The 12,255-nt window shown below is 39.7% G+C and overlaps 1 protein-coding gene across 1 annotated transcript in view; it reads left to right on the top strand.

Moving 5' to 3' along the window:
* Nucleotides 1-12,255, top strand: part of LOC129830522 (adhesion G protein-coupled receptor B2-like) — a 564,124-nt gene that overhangs the window by 413,250 nt on the left and 138,619 nt on the right. Inside the window, exon 17 of the mRNA XM_055893092.1 lies at nucleotides 6,782-6,929. Within this exon, the coding sequence (XP_055749067.1) occupies nucleotides 6,782-6,929 (148 nt within the window). The remainder of the gene's footprint in view (nucleotides 1-6,781; nucleotides 6,930-12,255) is intronic.

Here is a 12,255-nt window from a genome sequence, read left to right on the forward strand (position 1 = left end):
CATCCCGGATCCGGGAGCATCCTCATCAAAAAAGCTGACTAGCATAGCCTAGCCTATCGCGACAGGGATATCATATAATATAATTTTCATGAAATCACAAGTCCAATACAAATGAAAGATAAACATCTTGTGAATCCAGCCATCATTTCCGATTTTTAAAATGTTTTACAGCGAAAACACAATATGTATTTCTATTAGCTAACCACAATAGCAAAAGACTCAACCGCATATTTTCACCATTCTTCTACCGCATAGGTAGCTATCACAAAACCAACCAAATAGAGATATAATTAGTCACTAACCAAGAAACGACTTCATCAGATGACAGTCTTCTAACATGTTATACAATAAATGTATGTTTTGTTCGAAAATGTGCATATTTGAGGTATAATCATAGTTTTACATTGCAGCTACCATCAAAAATATCACCAAAGCAGCCAGAATAATTACAGAGAGCAACGTGAAATACCTAAATACTCATCATAAAACATTTATGAAAAATACATGGTGTACAGCAAATGAAAGATAAACATCTTGTGAATCCAGCCAATATTTCAGATTTTACAGCGAAAACACAATATAGCATTATATTAGCTTACCACAATAGCCAAACACACAAATGCATTTATCAGCAGCAAAAGGTAGCGATCGCAAAAAAACTGCAAAATATATAAAATTCATCACTAACCTTGACCAACTTCATCAGATGACAGTCCTATAACATCAGGTTATACAATACACTTATGTTTTGTTCGAAAATGTGCATATTTTGAGCTGCAAACCGTGGTTATACATTGTGAATATGTAGCATCGATTCACCAGAATCTCCGGAGATATTTTGGACACTCACCTAATCTGACCAAAGAACTCATCATAAACTTTACTAAAAAATACATGTTTGACAGCAAATTAAAGATACACTAGTTCTTAATGCAACCGCCATGTTAGATTTTTAAAAATAACTTTACCATAACAAACAGCTTACGTTATAGCGAGACAGCGCCCGCAAAAAGGGCGGAAAACAGGACTCTACATTTTCCACAGAAATACGAAATAACATCAGAAATTATTCTTACTTTTGCTGAGCTTCCATCAGAATCTTGTACAAGGAGTCCTTTGTCCAGAATAAATTGCTGTTTGGTTTTAGAATGTCCTCTTCTCCTGTCGAATTAGCAACCTTAGCTAGCCATGTGGCGCGAACATGCCCATCTTCTCCTGACGCAAAGAAAGGAAAATGCCAAAAGTCGCAATAAACATTGAATAAACTGATACAACTCGGTTGAAAAAAACTACTTTATGATGTTTTTATCACATCTATCAAATAAAATCAGAGCCGGAGACATCCACCGTCTATACCGAACGCTTTTCAGAAGCCAATGCTGATGTCCTTCTCGCGCCTAGGTAGAAAAAGGAAATTGTGGTCACGTCATTCCAAGAGCTCTTGTTCGACCTCAGATCAAGCTAGACACCCCATTCCACCTTCCACTGCCTGTTGACATCTAGTGGAAGGCGTATGCAGTGCATGCAAATCCATAGAAATTAGGCAATTGAATAGGCAGGCCCTGGAACAGAGCATCGTCTGGAAGTTTGCTGCCAAATGAGTTCTGTTTTACTCACAGATATAATTCAAACAGTTTTAGAAACTTGAGAGTGTTTTCTATCCAATAGTAATATTAATATGGATATTGTACGATCTAGAATAGAGTACGAGGCCGTTTAAATTGGGCACGATTTTTTCCAAAGTGGAAATAGCGCCCCCCTATTGACATTAAGACTAAAAGTGGTGAAAGTAGTAGATAAAAATACACTTTATCTAGTCCTTAGCCTATATCTTAATCTGACTTTAGTGCAGGTCATGTTGTTCTTCACATTAAAAACGTCTTATGGCTGCAATCCCTGTGACTGGATGATATAACAACAGCCAGTGAAAGTGCAGGGCGCCAAATTCAAAACAACAGAAATCTCATAATTAAAATTCCTCAGACATACATACAAACCACAATAAGCACAGCCATTTTTCAGCGAAAGATAGCAGTCACAAAAAGCAGAAATCTAGCTAATATTAATCACTAACCTTTGATGGTCTTCATCGGATGACACTCATAGGACTTCATGTTACACAATACATGCATGTTTTGTTTGATAAAGTTCATATTTATGTCCAGATAAACATATTTTATAAATATTTTATAATTATTAGATTAATCTTATGCAGACACAGTTTCTAAATTGATGGGTCTAGTAAAATAAATGCTATAGCCCCCCTCCCCAACCACATCTAGCTAAGTGGATGGGTCACCATTGTCTAGACATGTACACATGTTCATGAAATATGATGGCCGTAATCACCCCCAGACACACCTGTAATCACCCGAGACACACCTGACTAACTTGATGGGTCACCCCCAGACCCAACTGGCTAACTTGATGGGTCATGTAATCACCTGGCAAATGTAGCTAGCTAAATAAACAAAGATCCATAACCCAACCCATGTATGAATTGCTGTAGTATTAAATTGCAGGTACCTATAGGTAACCAACTAGGTTCAAAGTTAGCTAGCTAGCTAACATTAGGCTATAACTAGCAATGCAAATGGATTTCAGAGTTACAAATACTATTACCACACAGATCATACATGTACAGTGGGGAGAACAAGTATTTGATACACTGCCGATTTTGCAGGTTTTCCTACTTACAAAGCATGTAGAGGTCTGTAATTTTTATCATAGGTACACTTCAACTGTGAGAGACGGAATCTAAAAACAAAAATCCATAAAATCACATTGTATGATTTTTAAGTAATTAATTTGCATTTTATTGCATGACATAAGTATTTGATCACCTACCAACCAGTAACAATTACGGCTCTCACAGACCTGTTAGTTTTTCTTTAAGAAGCCCTCCTGTTCTCCACTCATTACCTGTATTAACTGCACCTGTTTGAACTTGTTACCTGTATAAAAGACACCTCTCCACACACTCAATCAAACAGACTCCAACCTCTCCACAATGGCCAAGACCAGAGAGCTGTGTAAGGACATCAGGTATAAAATTGTAGACCTGCACAAGGTTGGGATGGGCTACAGGACAATAGGCAAGCAGCTTGGTGAGAAGGCAACAACTGTTGGCGCAATTATTAGAAAATGGAAGAAGTTCAAGATGACGGTCAATCACCCTCGGTGTGGGGCTCCATCCAAGATCTCACCTCATGGGGCATCAATGATCATGAGGAAGGTGAGGGATCAGCCCAGAACTACATGGCAGGACCTGGTCAATGACCTGAAGAGAGCTGGGACTACAGTCTCAAAGAAAACCCTTAGTAACACACTACGCCGTCATGGATTAAAATCCTGCAGCGCACGCAAGGTCCCCCTGCTCAAGCCAGCGCATGTCCAAGCCCATCTGAAGTTTGCCAATGACCATCTGGATGATCTAGAGGAGGAATTGGAGAACGTCATGTGGTCTGATGAGATAAAAATTGAGATTTTTGGTCTAAACTCCATTCGCCGTGTTTGGAGGAAGAAGAAGGATGAGTACAACCCCAAGAATACCATCCCAACCGTGAAGCACGGAGGTGGAAACATCATTCTTTGGGGATGCTTTTCTGCAAAGGGGACAGGATGACTGCACCGTATTGAGGGGAGGATGGATGGGGCCATGTATCGTGAGATCTTGGCCAATAAACTTCCCCCAGTAAGAGCAATGAAGATAGGTCATGGCTGGGTCTTCCAGCATGACAACGACCCGAAACACACAGCCAGGACAACTAAGGAGTGGCTCCTTAAGAGGCATCTCAAGGTCCTGGAGTGGCCTAGCCAGTCTCCAGACCTGAACCCAATAGAAAATCTTTGGAGGGAGCTGAAAGTCCGTATTGCCCAGCGACAGCCCCGAAACCTGAAGGATCTTAGGAAGGTCTGTATGGAAGAGGGGGCCAAAATCCCTGCTGCAGTGTGTGCAAACCTGGTCAAGAACTACAGGAAACATATGATCTCTGTAATTGCAAGCAAAGGTTTCTGTACCAAATATTAAGTTCTGCTTTTCTGATGTATCAAATACTTATGTCATGCAATAAAATGCAAATGAATTACTTAAAAATCATACAATGTGATTTTCTGGATTTTTGTTTTAGATTCCGTCTCTCACAGTTGAAGTGTACCTATGATAAAAATTACAGACCTCTACATGCTTTGTAAGTAGGAAAACCTGCAAAATCGGCAGTGTATCAAATACTTGTTCTCCCCACTGTATATGTCTCTAATGTGGTCATACGTTTGACAGGAGGTTAGGAAGTGCAGCTCAGTTTCCACCTCATTTTGTGGGCAGTGTGCACATAGCCTGTCTTCTCTTGAGAGCCTGGTCTGCCTACAGCGGCCTTTCTTAATAGCAAGGCTATGCTCACAGAATCTGTACATAGTCAAAGCATTCCTTAATTTTTGTCAGTCACAGTGGTCAGGTATTCTGGAAATGTGTTCTCTACTGGACCGAATAGCATTATAGTTTGCTCTGTTTCTTTGTTAATTCTTTCCAATGTGTCAAGTAATTATCGTATTGTTTTCATGGGATTTGGTTGGGTCTAATTGTGTTGCTGTCTTGGGGCTCTGTTGGGTGTGTTTGTGTTTGTGAACAGAGCCCCAGGACCAGCTTGCTTAGCCTGTCTAGGATCAGCGTGCCGCTAGCGGCACACCCCCCCCCCCCCACTGAAAAACAATACAGCTAATGAAAGACACAGATCTTGTGAATCCAAAACGTTTATATTTAGCCACCAAAATCATGGTTAGACAATGTGAAATGTAGCTCAGCTGGTCAGAAAATGTCCTTGCGCCACTTAGACAGTGATCTACTCTTATACATAAATACTCATAAACGTGACTAAAAAATATAGGGTGGACAGGGATTGATAGACAATTTAATTCTTAATACAATTGCGTTATTACATTTTTTAATTTATCCTTACTTTTCAATACAGTTTGCGCCAAGCGAAGCTACGTCAAAAAACATGGCGTCCTAAGCCACTAAAATGTTTCGACAGAAACACGATTTATCATAATAAAAATGTCCTACTTTGAGCTGTTCTTCCATCAGTATCTTGGGCAAAGGATCCTTTCTTGGGAGTAATCGTCTTTTGGTGGAAAGCTGTCCTCTTGCCATGTGGAAATGCCAACTGCGTTCGGGATGAACTGAAAAGCGTGCCCAGCTATTCACATCGTTTCAAAAATAAATGTCCCAAAATCGCACTAAACGGATATAAATTGCTATAAAACGCTTTAAATTAACTACCTTATGATGTTTTTAACTCCTATAACGAGTGAAAAGATGACCGGAGAAATATAACAGGCTAAACTAAAGCTTGGAACAGGAGCGGGTCGGTGTCCTCCACGCGCGTTACGCACCAAGAAAAGACTTGCTAGCTACAGGGTTTTTTAATTTATAGGGCCTGTGAACGCGCAATCGACCCCATTGGAATCGTCATCACGTAAAGGCATCCAGGGGAAGACGTAAGAAGTGTCCGTATAGTCATAGCAATAACAGTGCCCTTTTAACTGACTTCAGAACAGTGGCCAACATTTCTGAAATCTGACTCCATGTCAGGGAAATTGCTGTAGAATGGGCTCTGTTCCACTTAGAGACAAAATTTCAACTCCTATAGAAACTATAGACTGTTTTCTATCCAATAATAATAATAATATGCATATTGTACGATCAAGGATTTTGTGGGAAGCCGTTTCAAAAATTACCCAATTAGCATAAATAGTCTCAACAGCGCCCCCATCCTCAACAGGTTAAGGTACTCTTCTCCAGGTTCATCTCTCTGTAGGTGATGGCTTTGTTATGGAAGGATTGGGAATCGCTTCCTTTTAGATGTTTGTAGAATTTAACGGCTCTTTTCTGAGTTTTGATAATTAGAGGGTATTGGCCTAATTCTGCTCTGCATGCATTATTTGGTGTTTTACGTTGTACAAGTAGGATATTTTTGCAGAATTATGCATGCAGAGTCTCAATTTGGTGTTTTCCCCATTTTGTGAAATCTTGGTTGGTGAGCGGACCCCAGACCTCACAACCATAAAGGGCAATGGGCTCTATGACGGATTCAAGTATTTTTAGCCAGATCCTAATTGGTATGTTGAAATTTATGTTCCTTTTGATGGCATAGAATGCCCTTCTTGCCTTCACTCTCAGATCGTTCACAGCTTTGTGGAAGTTACCTGTGGCGCTGATGTTTTGGCTAAGTAACTGTATGTATCATTTTTTGTGTGCTCTAGGGCAATAGTGTCTAGATGGAATTTGTATTTGTGGTCCTTGTGACTGGACATTTTTTGGAAAACCATTATTTTCATCTTACTGAGATTTACTGTGAGATCCCAGGTCTGGCAGAATCTGTGCAGAAGATCTAGGTGCTACTGTAGGCCCTTGGTTGGTGACAGAATCACCAGATCATCAGCAAACAGTTGACATTTGACTTCAGATTCTAGTAGGGTGAGGCCAGGTACTGCAGACTGTTCTTGTGCCCTTGCCAAGTAATTGATATATATGAAGAGGGTGGGGCTTAAGCTGCATCCCTGTCTCACCCCACGGCCCTGTAAAAAGAAAGGTGTGTGTTTTTTGCCAATTTTAACCGCACACTTGTTGTTTGTGTACACTCTCTCTCTCTCTCCTCTCTCCTCTCTTTTCTCTTTACGACTTTTGGTTTGAGTGCATGTGTGCTCTTCTGTGACCTTTTTTTGTGTGTGATGGTGTGTGCGTTTCACTCACTGTGTGTGTCCCGTGTTCCCCCACCTCCAGGGAAGCTGGCTCTGAGAACTGGGACACAGAGGGCTGCCAAACGCTCGCTTCTGCCGCTGTCCACACCAAATGCCTTTGCAGCAGGATCTCCACCTATGCTATACTAGCGCAGCAGGCTAAAGACCCGGTGAGTCACATTTCCCACTCTGCTCTATAACACTGAGGTTACCAAGGTAGCGCTAACTGGAGCCAAAAAGCTAATGTGTTGGTGTGTTGTGTGGATATTTACAAGCTAGAGATTGTTTTTACTTTAATTTAACTTCTTGACGCACGGATCCCTTTAGCGGGATAACTTTCGTAAACAACCACTGAATTGCAGAGCGCCAAATTCAAAAGAAATACTAAAAATATTTATAATCATGAAATCACAAGTGAATAAAACCAAAACACAGTTTAGCTTGTTGTTAATCCACCTTATCTTGTCAGATTTTGAAAATATGCTTTACAGCGAAAGCAATCCAAGCATTTGTGAGTTTATCAATCACTAGACAAAACAGTAAGAACAGCTAGCCGCAAATTAGCTTGGTCACGAAAGTCAGAAAGCAATAAAATTAATCGCTTACCTTTGATGATCTTCGGATGTTTGCATTCACGAGACTCCCAGTAACACAATAAATGTTATTTTTGTTCGATAAAGATTAGTTTTATAACCAAAAACCGCCATTTGGTTTGCGCGTTATGTTCAGAAAACCACAGGCTCGTTTCGGTCCTGATGGGCAGACGAAAATTCCAAAAAGTATCCGTAATGTTCGTAGAAACATGTCAAACGTTTTTTATAATCAATCCTCAGGTTGTTTTTACCTTCTCTAGAGTAGGTGAGACGCTAACGTCCCACCAGGCCAACATCCGGTGAAACTGCAGAGAGCTAACATTTTAAATTCACGATTCGTTGTATTAACCTGTCTAGGATGAGGGTGCCGCTAGCGGCACTCCCCCCCCACCCCCACTGAAAAACCAGTGCCGCGAAATTCAAAAAAAATATTTTTTTTAAATATTTAACTTTCACACATTAAAGTCCAATACAGCTAATGAAAGACACAGATCTTGTGAATCCAGCCAACATGTCCGATTTTTAAAATGTCTTACAGGGAAGACACAATATGTAAAGATGTACATCTATTACCTAAAAACACATTAGCATAATCCACCATCTTTTATTTGTCCACCAACACCAGTAGCCATCACCAATTCGGCTAAACTAAGATATTTATAGCCCCTAACCAACAAAAAAACTCATCAGATGACAGTCTGATAACATATTTATGGTATGGGATAGGTTTTGTTAGAAAAAAGTGCATATTTCAGGTAGATGGCATAGGTTACAATTGCACCCACCATCACAAATGGAATAGAAAAACTACTTAGAGCAACGTGTTTACCTACTTACTAATCATCAAACATTTCGTAAAAATACACAGCATACACGAATCGAAAGACACAGATCCTGTGAATACAGACAATATTTCAGATTTTCTAAGTGTCTTACAGCGAAAACACAATAAATCGTTATATTAGCATAGCACATAGCACATAGCAGCCCAGCATTGATTCTAGCCACAGTGAGCGATAACGTCAACATCGCCAAAAATATATTAATTTTTTCACTAACCTTCTCAGAATTCTTCAGATGACACTCCTGTAACATCATATTACACAATCCATATAGAGTTTGATCGAAAATGTTTATATTTAGCCACCAAAATCATGGTTAGACAATGTGAAATGTAGCCCAGCTGGTGAGAAAATGTCCGTGCGCCACTTAGACAGTGATCTACTCTTATACATAAATACTCATAAACGTGACTAAAAAATATAGGGTGGACAGGGATTGATAGACAATTTAATTCTTAATACAATCGCGGAATTACATTTTTTAAATTATCCTTACTTTTCAATACAGTTTGCGCCAAGCGAAGCTACGTCAAAAAACATGGCGTCCTAAGCCACTAACATTTTTCGACAGAAACACGATTTATCATAATAAAAATGTCCTACTTTGAGCTGTTCTTCCACCTGTATCTTGGGCAAAGGATCCTTTCTTGGGTCCAATCGTCTTTTGGTGGAAAGCTGTCCTCTTGCCATGTGGAAATGCCAACTGCGTTCGGGATGAACTGGAAGCGTGCCCAGCAATTCACAGCGTTTCAGAAATAAATGTCCCAAAATCGCACTAAACGGATATAAATTGCTATAAAACGCTTTAAATTAACTACCTTATGATGTTTTTAACTCCCATAACGAGTAGAAACATGACCCGAGTAATATTACTCCCTCCACTAATGCTTGGAACAGGTGCGGGTCGGTGTCCTCTAGGCGCATGACGCAGCTCCAAAAGAGTGACTAGCCTCAGGGTTTTTTTATTTGTAGTGCCTGTGAACCCGCAATCGACCCCATTCAAATCGTCATCACGTAAAGGCATCCAGGGGAAGACGTAAGCAGTGTCCGTATACTCATAGCAATAACAGTGCCCTTTTAACTGACTCCAGATCAGGGGCGAAAATTTCTGAAATCTGACTCCATGTCAGGGAAATTGCTGTAGAATGGGCTCTGTTCCACTTAGAGACAAAATTTCAACTCCTATAGAAACTATAGACTGTTTTCTATCCAATAATAATAATAATATGCATATTGTACGATCAAGGATTTTGTTGGAAGCCGTTTCAAAAATTACACGATTAGCATAAATAGTCACAACAGCGCCCCCATCCTCAACAGGTTAAACATTCTTGTAAATACATGTATCTTACATCATTTAAAAGATGAACGTCTTATTAATCCAGCCGCTGTGTCAGATTTCAAAAAGGTTTACTGCAAAAGCAAACATGCGATTTTCTGAGGACGGCACCCCACACACACAAGTATTACTAGCATTTTCCAACCAAGTATGAGTGTCACGAAAGTCAGAAATAACAATAAAATAAATCGCTTACCATTGAAGATCTTTCTCTGGTGGCAATGCCAAGTGTCCTAACTACACAGTGAATGTTTGTTTTGTTTGATAAAATAAATTTTAATAGCCTAACACGAAACATTTGTAAACCGGTTGCGTCATGATTTCCGTCTCATTCAACTTTGGACGAAGCATTCATGGTAATTACACACACTAAACAAACGTTTATCCAGTCATGGTTGATTTCATTGCAATCCTCTGGTTGTTACTAACACAACCATACATGATGGCTCTTTTCCCGGGACGTATTGACCGAAACAAACCGATTTGAAGACACCAATCAATGACCTCATTGCGCACCAATGGTAGGACCGGTCTATCGTTGATTGACTATTTTGGCCCAATGACCACTAATCATCTTGAAATCTAGCTTGGAAGATAGCCAATGAGCTGAGGTAAACGGCAATATGTAATGGTTATACGTTTGAAGACCAGCCTTTGTCGTAAACTCTGGCGTAAGAGGTTCATTCGCCACTGCAAATCCTACTTGACGGAGCCACGAGTGTTACGCATAGCAGTACATATTCAATAGCATTTTCAACAATTTTATATATTTAAATTATGGCGAATAAATCAGGAAAAGCTAAAACAAAGTCTAGGTATACAGATTTAACCCAAATTATAGAGGAAATTGATAGAAACAGCCCCCCATCTCACAGCTAACCTTCAGGGAGCTGCTCATCCAGGAGCTTGCTAGCTACAGCAAGTCCACTGCAGCACCTACTGCTCTGTCAACCAGTGGTGTTCACCTGCCCAGATTCATCTCTGCAGGCATGAATGTGCCTCAGGGCAAAAAGGGTACAGTGGGGAGGTGACGTTGTGCCCTTTGTCACAGGAAATGCCCCATCACCTGCACCACCTGTTCAGTAAGCCTCTGCTTTACAGCAGAAGGAGACTGCTATGGGCCATGGCACCAGCAGCACAATATTGTGTAGAGGACTGAGGGTCTTCACAATATTTATCTATTTATTTTTTATAAATTATACAATATTGTAAATAGAAAATGTGTAAATAGTCACCCTTGTTATTTGTTTGTTTATTATTATTTTTTAATTATATATATTTTTTCATATATATATATTTTTTTTTTGGGGGGGGGGTGTTAGAATAGCATTTATGTATTTTGTATATAGTTATTTCCTTCAAAATGTATCACTGTACCAATTTGGCCACTTGGGTACATTTGTGTGGGACACCAGGGTGACTTTATGCTCAATGTCATGTAGCTCGCTCATTTTTGAAGTTATCTGTCTAAAACTTTGCTCAGCTATTTTTGCCATCTTATGTTCTTCATTCAAATCATCCACAGCATCCTATCTGTATGTTTGGCTGTTCTTGGTCATTTGAAAGATGATGCAGCAACAATACAAAACAGAAAATTTATGTTTATTTCCTTGTATTTTCTTCTACCAGATCTATTGTGTTATATTCTCCTACATTCAATTCACATTTCCACAACATTCAGAGTGTTTCCTTTCAAATGATACCAAGAATATGCATATTCTTGCTTCTGGGCCTGAGCTACAGGCAGTTAGATTAGGGTATGTCTTTAGGCGTAAATTGAGAAGAAGGGGGGGTACCCCAAAGAAGTTAACATACATAATCGATAATATTTCAACCGGACGGAAACCTATTCAATAAAAGAGAGAAAAATATCCGGAGAAATTGCAGAGAGACACGTCAAATAACAGAAATACTCATTATAAACTTTGATGAAAGATACATGTTTTACATATAATTAAAGATACACTTGTTCTTAATGCAACCGCTGTGTCAGATTTAAAAAAAAACTTTACGTAAAAAGCACACCATGCAATAATCTGAGACGGCGCTCAGATATAACAACATTTCTCCGCCATGTTGGAGTCAACAGAAATACGAAATTACATCATAAATATTCCCTTACCTTTGTTCCACAATAAATCGTTGTTTTGTTCGATAATGTCCATTACTTATGTCTAAGTAGCTACTTTTGCTAGCATGTTTAGTGCACATGTCCAAACGCTCGCACAGATGCAGGCGAACTCGGACGAAAGTTATATTACAGGTCGAATAAACTGGTCAAACTAAGTAGAGAATCAATCTTCAGGATGATCTTATCATATATATCCAATAACTTCCAACCAGAGCATTCCTTCATGTCTGTAGAAGTTATGGAACGCAAGGCGATATCATCCTGGTCACGAGGAAAGCGCGTGACCAGGAACTGGCATTCTGCCAGCCCAATGACTGAAACACCTCCCATCTGGCCCCACATCACACTAGAGGCTTCATTCCACGCTCTACAGACTGTTGACATCTAGTGGAAGGCGTAGGAAGTGCAAACAGATCCATATCTTACAGAGAATTGAATCGACGATGAGTTGAACATTGACCAGTCTCATAATTCTCACTTCCTGTTTGGATTTCTTTCTCAGGTATTTGCCTGCCATATGAGTTCTGTTATACTCACAGACATCATTCAAACAGTTTAAGAAACTTCAGAGTGTTTTGTATCCAATAGTAATAATAATATGCATATATTAGC

This window comes from Salvelinus fontinalis, chromosome 32, assembly GCF_029448725.1.
Source record: "Salvelinus fontinalis isolate EN_2023a chromosome 32, ASM2944872v1, whole genome shotgun sequence".
Lineage (NCBI taxonomy): Eukaryota > Metazoa > Chordata > Actinopteri > Salmoniformes > Salmonidae > Salvelinus > Salvelinus fontinalis.